Below are 20,086 nucleotides of genomic sequence, written 5' to 3'. Positions count from 1 at the left end.
TCTGTGATAGTGGTTTTTATTCTCAGATATAATGTTTTAAACTACCGCAGTGGCAGGGTGGTTGGGGTTGCCATCATCTCGTACCCTCGACCATGCCTCCTTTGTCTGCTACCTCTGCCACCCTCCTTTACTCTGTTTTAAGTGCTTTTAGATAGTTTGCCTCTCTTTCTGCTGCAACCTGTTTCCCATTTTAGGAATATCACTCTGTCGATTAGTAGGTGTCATCACCCTATGTAATGTTTTGCATATGATGGATTGGGGATGGCATGGTTGGGGGCGTGCCTGCCCTCTTTGCATACAGAGCCCTGGAAGATGCCCATATATGGCCTTAACTATTTCTCTCATTTTGTTTTATTTATGATGATCCAACTGAGGGCCATTACATTTTTACACTTTTTTTCTTTTACTGTTCTTGATCTCCAGAGTAGAAGATATTCTTTACTCTGTTGCTGTCTTCGCCCTTAATCAGGTGGACGCAGAGGGAGGGGGAGGGGGGGGGCTAGATATGGGAGGGTTTTCTCTTGACACGACTGAGCCCTGGGAATCCACTTGTCTGCTCTAACCTATGTACCGATCCACTTGATGTACTTTTACTTCTCTGTAAATTGTTTTTTCAGCTCTGGAATTGGCTTCAGAGTCTGACTTTTACATATTTTCCTCATCCAAGAACATTGCTGGTGGACATCGCTCCTTCTGGATGAACGAGTCTTGACCGAGGGATTGATGAGCAGTCTCTTACCGCAAATCAATCAACCAACCTGGCGAAGTTTACTAGGCACGTATTTGATGAAAAATTTACTTGATTGGTATCAAAGAAAGAACATATAAATTATGTTTAATAGTGAATGAAAAATCCTGGCTTAAAAGCAAAATCGTAGATTTGTTACAAACATTTATTTAAGCAAATGATTTTGTAGCAGGCACACTCTGAGGCAACTGCTGTCCGGTGGTGTTAAGCCAGACCAGATATTTGAGACTGTTCCCATGCTGAATTACATATAACTTTAGTAACAGTGTCAGTAGAATAGGTGAAGGATCTTCTTCGCAGTATTTATTCTGAACAACCCATAAATCTTTTGTACCTAGAGCACTTCATAAACCACCCACAATGAAAGAGAATAATATTAATAAAAGCTCACATACTATGGTCAGTAAAGTTTGTAATTTTTTTAAGAGATGACGCTACATTTGAAAAACTGTCAACTTTGTAGGCCTGGATCATAGGATTGGAGGATGACCTTAATCTCTGTTATGCCAGTATCAGAGTGAGCTCGCTGATGCCACATTGTAGACATGTAAGAGTGCGGTCATCGTCCCCCCTCCCCACCCCCCTCCAGCTGTCAGTTAACATTCCCTCCTTCCTCCCTTCAGACACTGCACATGATTAAACTACCAACCCCAGTCGACCTACACTGTCAGTCAAATGTAGGCAGCAAGGGCAATTCAGCCGTGCATGTTCATGTGTATTCTGTAGTTCTGACTACTCAAGGTGAACTGTTATATTTACTACTCCCATTATGTATATTACTACTTCTCATGCAGCTTTACAATGAACACTGCTATTTGCCGTGTAAAAAGACAACCCCGTGATCAGGCCATGAAGACCAAGTCATAATCACCGAGCTGCCCTGTAGGTAACAAAATGAATTCATTCCTGAATTTAAGTATTCAAATAATTTGTAGAAGGTGTGGCTAGTTTGGAATGTCTTTAATTTTTTTTTAACTAGTTGGGATGCATAATTATTTGCTTTATGTTACATTGGAGTTCGCTAAATACCTTTACATCAGAGTACATAACTTCACTCTAAACCCTAGACAAGAAGGCAGTGTCAACATGAAAATAATTTAAACATAAAAATCTTGTGACTGTGTACATTTTAGTTTAACAGAAACTATTAAAGAGTAAATGTATAGAGGAAAATGAGCGTAAGGATTTCAAAGCTTTGTTCAGTAAAATATTTATAAATCTAATTGATAAAACAGGTTGCAAATGAGAACTATTTAGCAACAGTTGGGTTACGTAATTTAAATGTAGCTTTGAAGCATAAATCATTGACAATTGTCATATATATCTGTCTTTTTGTGAAGTATATGATTATTTTGACCATTTCTGTTGACAAGAGAGCAAGTCTGCTGAAGTTCATAAAGCACTTTTATTGCAAGAGTCCAGATCAGAGGTTTATCCTGTAAAGATAGGAGAGCATACAATTTAAAATGCACAAACTATAAAATTGAATATACACTATGTGATCAGAAGTATCTGGACACCCCCAAAAACATACGTTTTTCATATTAGGTGCATTGTGCTGCCACCTACTGCCAGGTACTCCATATCAGCAACCTCAGTAGTCATTAGACATCGTGAGAGAGCAGAATGGGGTGCTCTGCGGAACTCACGGACTTTGAACGTGGTCAGGTGATTGGGTGTCACTAGTGTCATACGTCTATATGTGAGATTTCCACACTCCTAAACATCCCTAGGTCCACTGTTTCTGATGTGATAGTGAAGTGGAAATGTGAAGGGAGACATACAGTACAAAATCGTACTGGCTGACCCCGTCTGTTGACTGAAAGAGACCGCTGACAGTTAAAGATGATTGTAAAGTGTAATAGGCAGGCATCTATCTAGACTATCAGACAGGAATTCCATAGTGCATCAGGATCCACTGCAAGTACTATGACAGTTAGGCAGGAGGTGAGAAAACTTGGATTTCATTGTTGAGCAGCTGCTCATAAGCCACACATCACGGTGGTAAATGCCAAATGATGCTTCACTTGGTGTAAGGAGCGTAAACATTGGATGATTGAACAGTGGAGAAACATTGCCTGGAGTGACAAATCACTGTACACAATGTGGCAATCTGATGGCAGGGTGTGGGTATGGCGAATGCCCGGTGAACGTCATCTGCCAGTGTTTGTAGTGCCAACAGTAAAATTCAGAGGTGGTGGTGTTATGGTGTGGTTGTGTTTTTCATGGAGGGGGCTTGCACCCCTTGTTGTTTTGTGTGGCTACATTGGTGTTTTAAGCCCCTTCTTGCTTCACACTGTTGAAGAGCAGTTCGGGGATGGTGGTTGCATCTTTCACAATGATCGAGCACCTGTTCATAATGCACGGCCTGTGGCGGAGTGGTTACACGACAATAACATCCCTGTAATGGACTGACCTGCCTGCCAGAGTCCTGACGTGAATCCTATAGAACACCTTTGGGATGTTTTTGAATGCCGACTTCATGCCAGGCCTCACTGACGGACATCAATACCTCTCCTCAGTGCAGCACTCCGTAAAGAATGGGCTGCATTTCCCACAGAAACCTTCCAGCACCTGACTGAACATATGCCTGTGAGAGTGGAAGATGCCATGAAGGCTAAGGGTGGGCCAACACGATATTGAATTCCAGCCTTACTGATGGAGGGCACCACTAACTTGTAAGTCATTTTCAGCCAGGTGTCCGGATGCTTCTGATCACATAGTGTACAAACTGAACTGAATTTTGAAAAGCTAATGTAATTTTTCTACCTGCAATCTGTCTGGTGGCCAGATAAATGTGGACACCTTTCTTATGTATTCCATGATGCTCAGATGCTGACATCTAATAGACAAAATGGAACACAAACTGGATGATTTCCTCTCAAATCATACAGATCAAGAATGAATGTGACACATCATTATTTCAAAGTTTTCTGAAAAAATATATGTTGAAGTTCCACAAGATACCTCTCAAAAATTAAAATATTTTGATTTCCTGATGATTTGTTAAAACATTATGGACCTCTCTAAGTGAGAGTATTTGTGAAAATATCATAACAAAAGGGGAAAATATAAAAAAAAATTGTAATACTATTATGAAAAGGCTTAATTGCTATTCAGCATATAGCGGAGATGCTGAGTTGCAGACTGGCACAACAAAAAGATTTTCAAACAAGTAAGCTTTCAGCCATAAAAGCCTTTATCGGAATTAGACAACATACACTGATCAATGACCTCTGCCCACCATGACATCAGATACCGCATGGTGGCCTTGCAGGCATGTAACTTGGTAATAAAAGTATGTAAGTGGAGCAGACATGGATGGGGGTCATCCTAGCAAAGATATGGGGCTGCAAACGGGTAAATCTATTGAGATAAGCAACTTTGACAAAGGGCAGATTCTTATCACACAGAGCCTATGAATGGGTATCTCGAAACCGGTGAAACTGATCGAATGTTCGCGTTCTAGTAAGTGCCTACAGAAAGAGGTGGTAGGATAGTGAAACTACCACTGGGTGCTAAATGGTTGGATGTCCACAACTCTTCACATAACGGGGCTTTGGTGGCTTGTCTATCTGTAAAGTAGGGTAGATGGTGGTCTGTGACATCTCTTCCGAAGAGCACAGTTATGGTGCACGCGCAAGTGTGTTGGAGCACAACGTTCATTGTACATTGTTGAACATGGAGCTCTGCAGTAGATTAACCTTACATGTTCACATGCTGACCTAACGACATCTTCAGTTATGACTGGAGAGGGCATGGAACCATCGGGATTCAACTGTCGATCAGTGGAAGCGTGTCAGCTCTTCTGATGAATCATATTTTTGCTACACTAGATCAATGACTGTCTCCACAAATGCCATCATCGAGGTGAACGGCAGCTTGAAATGTGCAGCACTCCACAGACTCAGGCTCGTGGGAGCAGAACTTTGCTGTGGGAGACATTCTCTTGTGCTTTCATGAAACCTGTGGTGGTAATCAAACTACCTGTGTTCCTTCATGCTTGATGTCTTCCCCGGTGGCAATTTCTTCTTTCAGCAGTAGTCTCAGAGCCTTATAGTGAACTCACGTTGATGTCTTGGTGATAAAATTTGCCTGGCGTAAATCCCATGGTTGTTACCTGGGTCCTTATCAGGCGCCATCACTACGAATGCAAATTACATGACCTGTGCAATGCCACATACCTCGACAAATCTACCAACAAACTTGGACCCCTGATAAGCAAAATCAGTGATGTATTTCGTTCCAAAGATGGACAAACAAGCTATTAAGCAGATGGTCATAATATTTTGATCATCAGTACACACACACACACACACACACACACACACACACACACACACACACACGACCACAGTCTCTGGCTGCCAAGGCCAGACTGTGAGCAGCAGTGCATGATGGGAGAAGTAGTCCGGGTGGTGGAGTTAAGGAGGAGGCTGGGGCAGGGAAAGGGAGGAATAGCAGGATAGGGGTGGGAGATGGTAAAGTGCTGCTTAAGTGAGCATACAGGGACAAGGTGGAGAGAAGGTAGGGCAGCTAGAGGGAGTCAGGAGGTTAGAGGGAGAGTGTGTGGGGGGAGGGAGGGGGGACAGTGGAAAAGGAAAGAAGTAAGAAAAATTGTGGGTGCATCGGTGGAACACAGGACTGTGTAGTGCTAGAATGGGGAAGGGGATAGGTGGGTATAGGACAACAACTAACGAAGGTTGAAGCCAGGAGCATTATAGGTACATAAGATATACTGCAGGAAGAGTTCCTACCTCTGCAGTTCAGAAACACTGCAGTTCAGAAAAGCTGATGTTCGTAGGAAGGGTTCAGATGGCACAGGCTGTGAAGCAGTCATTAAAACGAAGAATGTTGTGTTGGGCAGCAAGCTCAGCACATGGTCCAGCTGTTTCTTGGCCACTGTTTGTCGGTGACCATTCATGTGGATAGACAGGTTGTTGGTTGTCATTCCTGTGTAGAATGCAGCACAGTGGTTGCAGCTTAGTTTGTAGATCACATTACTGGTTTCACTGGTAACCCTGCTTCTGATGGGATAGATGATACTTGTGACTGGTCTGGACTAGGTGGTGCGGGGAGGATGTGTGGGACAGGTCCTGCATCTGTCTCTGTTACAGGGATGTGAGCCATGAGCTAGGGGTTGGGAAGAGGAGTTATGTAGGAATGGACAAAGATATTGTGTAAGTTCGATGGGCTGCGGAATACCACTGTGGGAGGGGTGGGTAGGATAGTGGGTTGAACATTTCTCATTCCAGGACATGACAAGAAATAGACGAAACCATGGTGGAGAATGTGTATAAGTTCCTCAAGTCCTGGGTGGTACTGAGTCATGCGGAGAATATTCCTCTCTGGGCAGACGGTGGGACTTAGGTGGTGGAGGGTGACTGGAGGGATAAGGCACAGGAGATCTGTTTCGGTACAAGTTTGGGAGGGTAATTACACTCTGACCAAGCAAGGTGACGCAGTGGACTTACATTCAGGAGGACGACGGTTCAAACCCGCATCCGGCCATCCTGATTTAGGTTTTCCGTGATTTCCATAAATCACTTCAGGCATATGCACGGATGGCTCCTTTGAAAAGTCATGGGAAACTTCCTTCCCCAGCCCGATGGGACCGATGACATCGCTGTTTGGTCCTTTCTCTCAGTTCAACCTACTAACCTAATTACACTATGTGAAGGAAGGCCTCAGTGAGACTCTTGGTATATTTCGAGAAGGACTGCTTGTCACTACAGATGCAATGGCCATGAGGTGCTAGGCTCTATGGAAGGAACTTCTTGGTAGGAATGGGTGGCAGCTGTCAAAGTGGAGGTATGGCAGCCCCAGAATTACCTCCACTTCACAGCTGCCACTCATTCTGTACCAAGAAGTCCCTTCCATGTTGCGTGGCCACCTGTGGCCATCGTATCTTTAATGACAAGCAGTACCTCTCAAAATACGCAAAGGGTCTCACTGAAGCTTTCTCAGACTGCAATTACCCTCCTGAACCTATAGAGAAACAGATCTCCCATGCCTTATCTCTCCAATCACCACCCACCTCTCAAAGTCTCACTGTGTGGCCACAGAAGAGCATTCATCTTGTGACCTAATACCAGCCAAGACTGGAGCAATTAAATCGAATTCTCCACCAGGGTTTTGACTACCTCTAGTCATGCCCTGAAATGAGGAATGTCCAACCCAATATCCTTCCCAGCCCTCCCAAAGTGGTTTTCCACTACCCACCAAATGTACATATTGCCTGCTCCCATCCCCTTGCCTTGTGGTTCATATCCCTGTAATAGACCTAGATGCAAGACCTGTCCCATACATCCTCCAACCACCACCACCACCACCACCGCCACCACCACCACCACCACTACATAGTCCAGTCCAGTCACAAGTATCACCTATCCCAACAGAGGCAGGGCTACCTGTGAAACCAGTCATGTGACCTACAAGCTGCAACCACTGTGGTCCATTCCACGTGGATATGACAATGAACAAGCTGTCTGAATGAATGGCCACTGACAATTTGTGGCCAAGAAACAGCTGGGCCACTCAGTTGCTGAGCACACTCCCCAGCATGACATTCTTCATTTTAATGACTGCTTTACAGCCTGTGCCATCTGGATCCTTCTTACGAATACCAGCTTTTCTCAATTGCAGAGGTGGGAACTCTCCCTGCAGTACATTCCTATGGTTCATAACCCTCCTGGTCTCAACCTTCATTAGTCCTTGTCCCACACCTGCCTATCCTCTTCTCTGTTCCCACTCCAGCACTACAAAGCCCTCTGTTCCAATGACACAACCATAGTCTTTTTACCTCTTTGCTTTTCTACTGCCCTCCCCCCACCCCCCTTGCCCTCCATCAAACCTTCTGCCCCCTCTAAGGTGCCCTATCTTCTCTCCACCTCATTCTTGTATGCATACTCCCACAAGCAGCACTTTATGATCCCCACCCATACCCTGCTATCCCTTCCTTTTCTTGCCGCAGACTCCTTCTTAACACCACCATACAAATTGCTTCTCCCATCATGCACTGCTGCTTGCAGTCTGGCCTTGACAACCAGACACAGTGGTTTGTGTGTGTGTGTTCTGTCTAATTCCGTTGAAGGTCCTTTTGGCCGAAAACTTACTTGTTTGACAGTCTTTTTGTTGTGCCTATCTGCGACTCGGCATCTCTGCTCTACAGTGAGTAGCAATCTATCCTTTTCATAATATTTTCATTATGATCTGTTGACAATGGCCATTTGAAAGGATTTAACGGACCATGAGGTATCATAAAGGAGACAGTTACTTTTACACCTTGCGAGAGTTTGTCCCACCCACCACTGATTGGTCATTCACACAAGAAATGAAACTGCTCACAACAAAGTCTTCTAAACTATACTGAGGTCTCTGCACTTCACATAAAGTAACAGGCTGCATTTTGTGGAGAACTGCTCTTGCATTGTATATGCCACTCCAGGATGCAACCCAACAGTGATGTGACTGAATTCCTACCACTGACTTTTTTTATGGAATTCCCCTAATATACTTTCATTTAGAAGTAAGTGTTTCATGTTTTGTGGTAATTTTTATATGGCCTGTACAAATTCAATAGTATCTCTTATAGCATCAACAGCTTCATGCTGGAAATTAAAGCTTGTTGCATGGTGTTTACAGAGACCTCCTACTGCATAAATGCACTTTTTCTATGACCTGTTGCTGAAAATATCAATTTTTGTCTTAATTCCTGTGTAGTGTTTTCCATGCTCATAAAAACTGAAAGCGGTTTTTAAAGTGAGATGCTGCACCATCAGTCACATACACATGTTTAGGAAGTGCATGGCCTCTAGATGCTATTTCATCACTCATTATGCTGACAGCGTAGCATGCATGTGCACTGTCATGAATGACATCATCACTGATGATAGCGAAGCAGTATGGTGTTCCAAGGAAATGAGTAACTCTTGTGAATATTGACACTTTTGATGTGTGCCAGTGGTAACTTTGAACTTTTTCTGTGAAGCAAGAGACCAGTTGTCAACAAAGTGTCAGTATTTTAGAATGTGGCTGATTTTACTTCTGTTATGGCCTCTCTATGAATTCTGCGGATATTATGAGGAGCTACTCCTTTCATGACCCAATGCCTGCCCTCTGTAACAAACTTCCCTAGCTCCACTGCCTTCTTCACTAACTCTCCTCCCTCCCACAATGCATAGGATATGTCATTTCTCTGTACGCTGAAGATGTAATGTTTCAGCAGTGATCCCTTCAGCACCAGGACACACTGCACACTCCTTTAGCCAAAATTTACCATGCGGCTCTTGATATATACACAAAAGCATCAGGTCCATCTCTGTGTACCTGTTCCCCGAGACACTACTTATGGTGAAACTAACAAGTTTCAAATTAGTGTTGTAAAGACATGTGCATACTTCCTTCACTGGCTGCCATTTTACCCATTTTGGTTGTAAGGAATAGAATTTTGTGACACCAATATTTAAATTCAGGTTTACCTTTTTCATCAGGAGTCATGCTTCTCTTACAGATCTTGTTGTATATCTTTTTAACTTTTTCACCATTTTCGCTAACAGAGATAACATCAGCCTCATTACAACTTTGCCTGCTGCAAACATTATCTCACTCAGGTAATATTCCAGAGCAACATTAAGTTTATAATCTTGCAATGGACGCCCACAATAGGCATCTGGGCAAGTCCAAATACCTTTCTATTCTTTATTTTATGAGCTTTTAAAATTAAATAGTATGAGGAAGTGGGTATTTATGTACCTTCTCAGTATAGGTCACTCCGAGATAGAAGTGTTTACATTGTGAAACCACGTGTCACATTGGGTGCACATGTCACTATCTTCAAGTTCTGCACCAAGTGCACCTACATTATGCTCTTCACAAAGTTTTGAAGACCGCTTGTGTAATTCTTTCCCCCCCCCCCCCCCCCCCCCCCCCACTTTTCTTTGTACATGCTGTTTTCTTCCTGTGCCTCTTATCCTGCCTGGGAATTTAAGGGGGGATATATTAATATATTACGGACTACAACAGAAATGCTAACATTCAACGCATCAATAACTTCACGCCCAGGATTATAAACATCTGCACTGTCTTTTTCAGTTTCACATTCCAGTGACGGTGATTGTTCAGGTGGGTTATATCATTAAATTTCTTGTTGTAGTGAGTATGGCAATTCCTGCACAGTAGATATGATGGTAACACAGTTACTTGAGGACCAAGATATTTCTGTAATAACTCTGATAGATTTCCAACAATTATAAAGTATTTTTCATTTTTCTTAAACACCACCTTCTTGAGTCTTTTTATAGTCCACACACGTCGTCCTTTCACTACTGTATTTCCTCACTGAAAGTGCACCTAACAAAAAGTTCAAACCAGACACAAAACTCTATGCAGAATGATTAATGTGCAAGTTCTCACTCGTTTGTTATAAACAGAAGAGAGTTGGAAACAGAGTTACCAACATGCTTGTTGAAAAATTTCTAACACTTTACACGGAAAAATACTGCTCACTTTGATTGCAAAAACTACTGACACATTAACCAAGAATAGTGTGTGCAATAGTAAAAAGTTTTGCGACAAGGGTTCTTGAGTAAATAATTCGTAAAAATCTGACTTTTTTATATAATACAGGTAGGTGAAGCAGATATTGCTTATATAAGTTGTCTCTGTTAATATAACAAGGAAATTAACATTCTCTCTCTGTGTGTGTGTGTGTGTGTGTGTGTGTGTGTGTGTGTGTGTGTGTGTGTGTGTGGTGCGCGTGCGCATGTCCTCTTTGATTTGACGTGAAATTGCCCAACATTTTTTCCCTCATCATCGCCATGTAATAATTACATAAGAGTAGCATAGCTTTAATCTTAATGTGAAATTTTTGTCAAGAATGAACAAAATTACACATCTTGCTCTTTATGACCATTACATGGGCTTTATAATATTCTGTTGTGCAGGCATCTTCAGTTTTAAACTACTGAGTAATGTATAGGAGTGTAAAATAAAATACACTTTCAATTCACAAGAATTCCTAGTTTCTTATATCTGTTTAAGTCCTTTTTACCAGAATGTAAAACTTCACTGTGAACCCTCAACAAGGAATGATAATCTGATTGGAAATTATTTATGTGTATCATTGGATTCTGTTTTAATTGCACTTCTAATTTCTCCAACCAAACATTAGCCTCACTTTTAAGAACTTTTTTTTAAAACTTAGTTGTTTGAATCTGCACAGCGTACTGTAGCTTACCTCATTGTCTGAATATTAGTAATTGCCTTTTAATTTTTATTATGATTTGGGCAATAGTAATTTTCTTCCTTAGCTTTAGCATGTCCTCCTTCATTTATAGGCTACATGTAAAAGAAACAACATCTATTGAAAATTCATGGTATATTTATGCACTTCAGCCTGGATATTACAATGGCTACTCCTACATACATGTTCATATTTCAGACTTCTTACACTATCTGTCACTGTCATTACAAGTAATGTCCGCCCCAATAGCCTAACGGTGCATTGGAATGCCACACATGGGGGCCCCGGGTTTGATCCCCGGCTGGGGTGGGAGATTTTTCTCCCTTCAGCGACTGGGTATTGCGCTGTCCTCATCATTTCATACCCATTGCCGACGCGCAAGTTGCCCAATGTGGCATCGCACTCAATAAGACTTGCACTTCGCACGCCGAACTTCCTACCTGGGCACTCTCGACCACTGCCGCCATACGATCATTTCCATTTCCATTACAAGTAATGTTATTTTGCAGCGGACATTAATCTCATCAGACAAAATACTAGTCACTCCCCTTAAAAGGGCACACTGGTTACTTTGGAGTGCTATATATGGTGTATAACTCGTGCTAGGCACTCGTATGACCTCATATGACTCGTATGACCCAGTGGTGGAGGGTCATATGTTATGGCAGTATAGTGATGTGTCAGCACAGTAAGATGGGTCAATGTGACAGAATGGCAGAAAGCAACTTTGCATTTGGATGTGCCTGTGACCACACCAATTTGTAGGTGATTGCCCAAGTCTACAATGAGTGATGTAACACAGTGTAAAGAATAGTGGTTGTAAACAGATCTTAACTGATGGGGACAAGAAAAGACTTTAATGCCTTGTTAATGGCAAAATGTTTCAAACCTTTCAGTAAGTGCTGCTATCAGTGACCACAGGTCCATATTGACCAGCTTCATTGTGAATGTTGCCTATAGTGAGGTTATCACGGATTTCAAATGTGAATTAATCTGGGTGAAATTAAGTATTAAATAACGGTCAATAATAGTGATCTTATGCTTTTATAGACCACCTGGGTCAGGACCTGTAGTTGTACAGCAATTCAGACAGAACTTGCAAAATATCATTAGTAATTTTCCTGATCATGCCATTGTAATAGGGGGTGACTTCAACTTGCCAGGTATAGATTGAGAGTGTTATGCCATCAAAACTGATGCCAGAGACAGGGAATCGTGTGGCCTTGTTCTGGATGTCCTGTCCAAAAATTGCCTTGAACAGATAATTAGAAAACCATCTCGTGATGGTAATGTCTTAGACCTCCTGGCAACAAACAGACCTGAACTTATCGAATCAGTTAACATAGAGGAAGGTATCAGTGATCATAAGGCTGTGGCAGCATCTATGACAACGGGTCCTACAAGGAATGTTAAGAAAGGTAGGAAGATATATTTGCTGAGCAAGCATGACAGGATACAAATTTCAGAATATCTCAGCCATCAGCATAAAATATTCGATGATGAGGATGATGATGTGGAGAACAAATTGAAATAATTTAAAGGCATCGTTCAGTATGCCTTAAACGAGGATGTTCCAAGTAAGATTTTAAGGGATGGGAAAGATTCACCATGCTTTAATAGCCATGTTAGAGAAGTGCTATGTAAACAAAGGGCCCTTCATCTCAGATTCAAGAGAAATAAAAACCCAGCTGACAAATAAAAGCTGAACAAAGTGAAAATGAGCGTAAGGAGAGCTATGAGAGAAGCATTCAATGATTTTGAAAGTAAGACGTTGTCAACCGACCTGAGCAAAAACCCAAAGAGATTTTGGTCGTATGTAAAATCAGTAACTGGGTCAAAATCATCTATTCATTCTCTCAGCGAGCACACTGGCACCGAAGTGGAAGATAACAGAGAGAAGGCCGAAATACTGAATTCGGTCTTCCAAAGTTGTTTCACCACGGAAGATCGTAACACTGTCCCTCCTTTCAATCGTCATATGAATGTCGAAATGGCAGATATTGAGATCACCGATCATGGAATTGAAAAGCAGCTACAATCGCTTAGTAATGGAAAGGCATCAGGACCAGATGAGATACCTACAAGATTCTATAAAGATTATGCAAAAGAACTTGTTCCCCTTCTAGCAGTAATTTATCATAGATCACTTGAGCAACAAAAGGTTCCTAACGACTGGAAAAAAGCTCAAGTCATTCCCGTTTTTAAGAAAGGCTGTAAGACAGATCCACAAAATTATAAACCTATATCGTTGATGTCGATCTGTTGTAGAATTATGGAACATGTTTTATGCTCAAGAATTATGACGGTTTTGGAAAATGAACGTCTCCTCTATAAAAATTAACATGGATTCCGCAAAAAGAGATCCTGTGAAATTCAGCTCGCTCTGTTCCTCCACGAGACAACAGCGCACAGGTTGATTCCTTGTTCCTTGATTTCGATAAGGCATTTGACACCGTTCCGCATTGCTGTTTAGTGAAAAAATTCGAGTTTACGGAGTAACGGAGCAGACCTGCGATTGGATTCAAGATTTTCTTGCAGATAGAAATCAGTATGTAACTCTTAATGGAACTAAATCGACAGATGTAAAGGTAATATCTGGAGTACCACAGCGAAATGTGATAGGACCGTTGCTGTTTGCAACATATATAAATGATCTAGTAGAGAGCGTCGGATGCTTTTTAAGGCTATTTGCAGATGATGCAGTTATCTATACCAAGTAGCAACGCCAGAAGACAGAATTTGCAGAACGACCTGCTGAGAATTGATGAATAGTGTAGGCTCTGGCAGTTGGCCCTGAACGTAAATAAATGTAGCATATTGCGCATTCATAGGAAAAGAAATCCACTACTGTACAGCTACGCTATTGTTGACAAACAATTGGAGACAGCGTCTGCCATAAAATATGTAGGCGTAACTATCCAGAACGATCTTAAGTGGAATGACAGTATAAAAAAAGATGGGAAAAGCAGACACCAGACTCAGATTCATCAGAAGAATCTTAAGGGAATGTAACTCATCCATGAAAGAAGTGGCTTATAAGGCACTTGTTCACCCGATTCTTTAGTATTGTTCATGTATCTGGGATCCCTATCAGACAGGACTAATAGAGAAGATCCAATGAAGAGCGGTGCGTTTCATCACGGGATCGTTTAGCTGGCGAGAGAGCGTTACAGAGATGCTAAACAGACTCCACTGACACATGCTGCAATAGAGGCGTTGTACATCATGAGAGATTTGCTATTGACATTTTGGGGCAGCACTTTTCATGAGGAGTCAGACAACATATTATCTTCCCCCCACCCCCCCACCCACACACACACACACACACACACACACACACACACACACATATACATCTCGCATGTTGACCACAAGGAGAAAATTTCAGAAATTAGAGCCATACAGAGGGTTACCAAAAATCATTCTTCTCACGTACTATTCGCGAGTGGAACGGGGTTGTAGGGATCAGATAGTGGTACCAAAAGTACCCTCTGCCACACACCATTAGGTGGCTTGTGCAGTATGATTTAGATATAGAAGAAAGCTTTATGCAGTGCCACTTTATTTTGGATACATCACAAAAGGCGATTGTTCACAGCAACACACAAAGCTGCAAATCTTGAGTGGACCAAACAACACAGAAAATTGTCGGCAGCTTACTGGAGGTGTGTAGTGTAGCCTGGCGAGTCAAGATTTTGTCTTTTTTTAAATGACACAAGGTGTCTAGAGTACTGATCGTCCAGTGAGGTGTTTAATTTGTAGTGAATAGAGGGTGTAATTGAGGATGGAGGTGGTTATGTGACTTTTGCGAACGTTTGTAATAGTTGTGGCTACAGTTGCCTGAGACTGCAGGTGTGTGTGTGTGTGTGTGTGTGGTGTGTGTGTGTGTGTGTGTGTGTGTGAGGCTTTAAGGACTGAAAGCTTTAATTGTGACAGTCTTTTTGTTGTGCCTATCTTCGACTCAACATCTCCGCTCTTTGGTGAGTGACAACTTTCCTTTTCATAATGTGTTTGGTCCCACTCATTCAGGTTACTCCAAACATGAACCAGAATATTTATTCCAACATTACTGTGAACAAAAATTGCTCTTTCTTTTACATCGTCATGATGTGGATTCTGCCATCTTCCAAGATGACAAAAGTCATGTTCACATGGCTGTACGCATATATCCCTAGTTTTATGAACTATCAGATACTCTTTTACACTTCAGCTAGCTCACTAAATCAGCTGATCTTAGTCCCATAAATGGTGCCTGGAACTGTTGGGTACAATGGGTGAAATCTAGGAAAGAAAGTCCCATCAATTTGGTAGCTCTCATCAATGAGCAGCTTCTGCTGGGTACAATACACCTGAGGGAACTCAGGGATAGTGCAGATTAAAACTGTGTGCTGGACTGAGACTTGAACTCGAGTTCGAGTCACGATCTGACACACAATTTTAATCTGCCAGGAAGTTTCAGCCAGGAGTGTTTATCTTAAGCATGTAAAATGCATTCCTTAACTTGAGTATTACATAGTTTGTATCTGCAAAGTATTATTTTGATATGATCAAGAGCGCAAGCAGGGGCAATCTCTTTAACAATGACTTTCACCCTCTCAAATAAAATTTCAATTCCATTCCTTGTTTTCATTAGTAATTCTGTTTCCATGACTACATATAAATATTGAGGTAACTTCATTTATAACAAGTCATACTATTGTGGTACCCTAAGGATCAGTAAATATGCAGTTATATTATGGCGACACTGCTGAATAACCTGAGAACAACCAGTAGACATGGACTCTATGGTTCTGTTTCCCAAATGAATATTTGTAAGATGAAATTATGTTCCATTTAATATATTATGATGCTTTATTCAGTTTTGTGTAGGTCTAATAGTTGTTTGTTATCCATTGTTCAAATATAAGAGACTATGCATGCTAGAGTACCTTGTTGTTTAATCAGATATCTTGAGATTTAATCTTTGTATGACCACCATATTAAGAATACATACAAAAAAGCTAAAATTCAAAAGTATATTATTTAAAGTGTATAATCCGATTAAAATTACTGGATAGTTGGCACTTCACATGTTGGAGCTGGTTTCCGCCAGTCAGAGAGCTCAGCGTCATGCCCAAACTGTTTGCCATTCCCAAACTGTCACAGTCGGTTAGTTGACTTCCAGTTCTTTGCCTAGCTTTCTTTATTGATATGTTTGGATCCTGAATCATGGTTCAGACACTTTTATTTCATCATAAATGATATTCATCATTGTGACTTGATCTCTACAGTTATAAATACAACTATTTAAGACAGTGTTGTTGCAGACCACAATGGTTAACATATAAACCTGAAGCTCAGAAGATTGTAGGTTTGAATCACATCGACTGTAGCATTTTTTTTTTTTTTTTTTTTTATTTCTGCATATAATAAAAAATTGATTATTATTTTTGTTTGGAATCTGACTGTGTAACCTATAATCTGCAGCCAAATGTCAGTGAGGACTGCTCGTCGGTTGGTAATGCAGAACCTGGCGTAGCCAATGTGAGGACAGTTTCAAAAACCAATAATAGTGAGAAATTAAATTTTACTTTTAGCGCTGAAATTGAATTTTTTGTCATGCTCATTGAGGTTAGCCTTGATCATTGTGAACAAAATGATCATGATTTTAGTTTTGCTACAGATTATTGAACATCATTTTCTCAGATACATTGCACATCACAAGGTTGTGGGCTACAAGATGTGTCATATATTGCATTTTAGTCATTGGACACTTAAAATCAGCTGTCAACAGAGAATCTCACATTACCAATATACTTCTGGTAGTCATTTCCAACATTGTTCCATGTTACATATTAACAGCATTTGTGAAGTGCCACACCATGTTTTTGTATCACCTATAATAGAGCGGTAGCCAGCAGCCAATGTGACAATGCCCTAACAGCAAAAGACAGATGTCAACTATCAAATAATTTTAATTGGACTGCGTTAAAATAGATGTGTTACCCTGGCTAATATTCTCGCACTATTAATGCAGTTATTATTTTAATCTTACAGGTTTCCAAGAATTCCAGCACACTATTCTGAAGACCTCCAAAACATAATTTCACTAATGCTAAGTTCTAAGCCCTGTGATCGCCCAACAGTTGATGTTTTAATTCAGAATCCTGTTGTTCTTTCCCATGTCATTCAAGATTGCATTAATGCAAAGTTATCTGTACCTAAAAGTCTTCAAACTCTGCAAAATCCATGTGAAACAACTGAAAAGGTTAAAGTATTCCTACAAGATAACATTGCAGCTGCCAATCTTGCTGATGTTCAGGTGATACCAAATGACAGTTTCTCAAAAGGCTTTGACTATAAGTTTCAGGACATATTGTCAAAAAAACTGGAGGAGCTCAAAAGAAAAGAGGCAGCATTACAGTTAAAAGAGTTTGCAGTTGCTGAAAGAGAACGAGCTGTTCAAAAGAAAGAGAGAGATTTGTACACAGCAACAACAGCTGAAGGAAGGTTTATGACTGAGGGAAAAAGTCAGCATAAATATCGTGATGTTCAGTTGACAGCATGGAAGCAGAAAACTCCACACTTGTACCATATGCCTATGAAGAATGAAGACACTTCTTTCAGTGCAGACACAGGTGACACAAGTATCCTTCCAACTTCTGCAAAACTGATTGCAGATGCTAAAGAATGTTTCATAAAAAAACCAAATGAAAGGAGAGTTCATTTTGATACTGTACCAATACTGGATGCTGTTGAGTATACATTTTATGGCAGAAGTAGTACCCTTTGCATTAAGAAGCCTGCAATTGGTAAAACTAACGAACATATGCATTCTGAAACTGCTGGTTGCATCAGCAAGAAAAATGTATTGCACAGAAAGTCCTCTGCTCAGGTTCTCCAAAATGTTGACAATATCAACCAGAATAATGTGGACAGTTCACATAGGCATGTATTCAGCCAGTGGAAGAAGGCAGGTACCATTCCCCGGACAGGGAGGGGTAATTGTTCAAATAAGGAAAACAAGCATCCTACAGTGTCTTCTGCTCAAAATACAGTTGAATTGCCTGTGGATGATGTTCTTACCAAGAAATTCAGTTCAGTGGTAAATTTCAGATGAACTCTTATAGTGGAGAATGAGTGGTATGGTCTCGTGTATTAAACACACATAAAAAACTTAGTACCTGACTAGTTTGTAGCTAATCAAATTAACATGGGGATAGTTGATCAATAAAATTATTTTATTCGTATTGAGTCTCAGGGATCCTGGAAAACTGACATACATACATACTTAACACCTAACATGTGAGCTTCAATTGGTATTATTATGCTTTACTGTTTTTATATAAAAAATTTGATGTGCTTGATTAAAAGATATTTAATTGTTGACCATTACAAATGTGGAACTGAAATGTATCTTCAGCTTGTTAGAAAATTTATTGTACGACACTCTGAATCAAGCAGGTTCATTTAGTCACATCAGATGTTTGTCAGCTGTGCAGATAGAAAGTTTCTGTGCTAAACAGTAAATCAAACACATTCACATTGTTAAATCAACACTCTTTGGCTCAGAATTGTCCTAAAATGCTACTTATAATATAGCAGTAACTAATCTGTCCAAGGATCATTATTAATGAACTGATACCCTATTTAATGAGAAATTATACAGGTAACATTCAGTATTAGAATCATTGTTACTCTCATTTTGTAGAAAGCTTTTGTAGGTACTAGAAACAGCTGCTAACCTGAATGTGCCATGGCTTGTTGTTGGCAATGATAAAATAGTACTGTTAGATAGATAGAGAACTCATGTTGACATCAGCACTTGACACTAGTTCTGACTAATTTCCACTTCCAACAGGCAAACAAATTACTACTACAAACACACAACTGTGGTATCACAAAAATAGCAACACTAGGTGCAACAGAAATCGTATCCACTGGACAATCTCCAAATCTGCAGATGTAGGAATAGTAAATCCCCAGGAAAACATATAAGGTGAAGAAATGAAAGAATACTCAACACAACATGAACATATATCATAAAAATAGATTCATAGAGAAATTTAAAAAGAAAATTTACAACAGAAAATATAGGGAGAATAAAAGAAATGTCAGTTTGTGAAGATATTTTGAGAGGATATGAATGCAAAACAGAAAACATGCTCTTTGAATGGGGAAATGGAAGGAAGGAGGATAGGTTACACATACTGAAACTAGGAACCAGCTGTTAAATGAATCGTGATATTTAAATGTGGCTACAGAATCCTGAGATTGTGAAACTGAAGCTTCCATTTTTGGAAATTAGGCAAAAACGAAATGCACAGCAGTTATAAAAACAAGGGCAAAGATATTGTTTATGTTGCCCATCACATATTGTCACACTGTTGCACCACATAATGAAATTGTTCAGAGGAAAAAGTTTTTGTTATCACTTAAAATGTGATATAAGGGGGTTTGTTTGTGTTTTTGCCCCGGATGATAACTAGACGAAATATTTGTCAGGATTTGTAAGCGGTCGGTCCTTGAGGTACGGCAATACGTGAACACAAGAAGTAAGTTCAAACAGTTTTACTAACAAAGGCGGATTATAAAACATGCACACTATGCGCACCCATCATCACTGTGTCTGACATCCTAACAGCAGCTAATTACGGTCGTATCAAAAGGCTCCATGGTGAGCTAAGAAAAGAGACATATTCACGCCCAAGCCCATGCTAGTTAATACTGCACGCTGCAGATAGCGGCCAGTGGTGTACAGTGCTTGCAGTGCAGCCGGACGCGTGTCTACTGACCAAGCAAATTGTCAGCATTCCAGACAGGTCGGCTGGTGAACGCGTGTTACATACTGTACAGCTGCGCGCAATCCGTAGATCCTTACATTACTCTCCCCAGAGAAAAAGAGCAACCATTGGTGACTCAAAACTACCCCCTTGGCGTTATGAATCTACGAGGGTGAATCAAATGAAAACCTTAAATATTTTTTAAATATTATTTATTGTGCAAAAGTGGTACAAAGCTGTATCAATTTTCAACATAATCTCCCCCATGCTCAATGCAAGTCCTCCAGCACTTACAAAGTGTATAAATTCCTTTAGAAAAAAATTCTTTTGATA

General features: G+C 40.6%; 1 protein-coding gene across 6 annotated transcripts in view; it reads left to right on the top strand.

The window, feature by feature from the left end:
- The window catches only part of LOC124796352 (serine/threonine-protein kinase Nek2-like), a 70,247-nt gene extending 51,901 nt beyond the window's left edge, over nt 1-18,346 (top strand). For 2 of the 6 annotated variants that reach the window (XM_047260502.1, XM_047260503.1), the window contains exon 5: nt 17,028-18,346. In XM_047260502.1, coding sequence (XP_047116458.1) covers nt 17,028-18,090 — 1,063 coding nt within the window. In that variant the 3' untranslated portion in view covers nt 18,091-18,346. The remainder of the gene's footprint in view (nt 1-17,027) is intronic. The other 4 variants (XM_047260501.1, XM_047260506.1, XM_047260504.1 and 1 more) reach the window with 2 other exon arrangements.
- Nucleotides 18,347-20,086: the final 1,740 nt, after the last annotated feature.

This window comes from Schistocerca piceifrons, chromosome 4 (genome assembly GCF_021461385.2).
Source record: "Schistocerca piceifrons isolate TAMUIC-IGC-003096 chromosome 4, iqSchPice1.1, whole genome shotgun sequence".
Taxonomy (NCBI): Eukaryota; Metazoa; Arthropoda; class Insecta; order Orthoptera; family Acrididae; genus Schistocerca; species Schistocerca piceifrons.
Note: the sequence above shows the minus strand (reverse complement) of the source record. Positions and strands in the feature narration are given on the sequence as shown.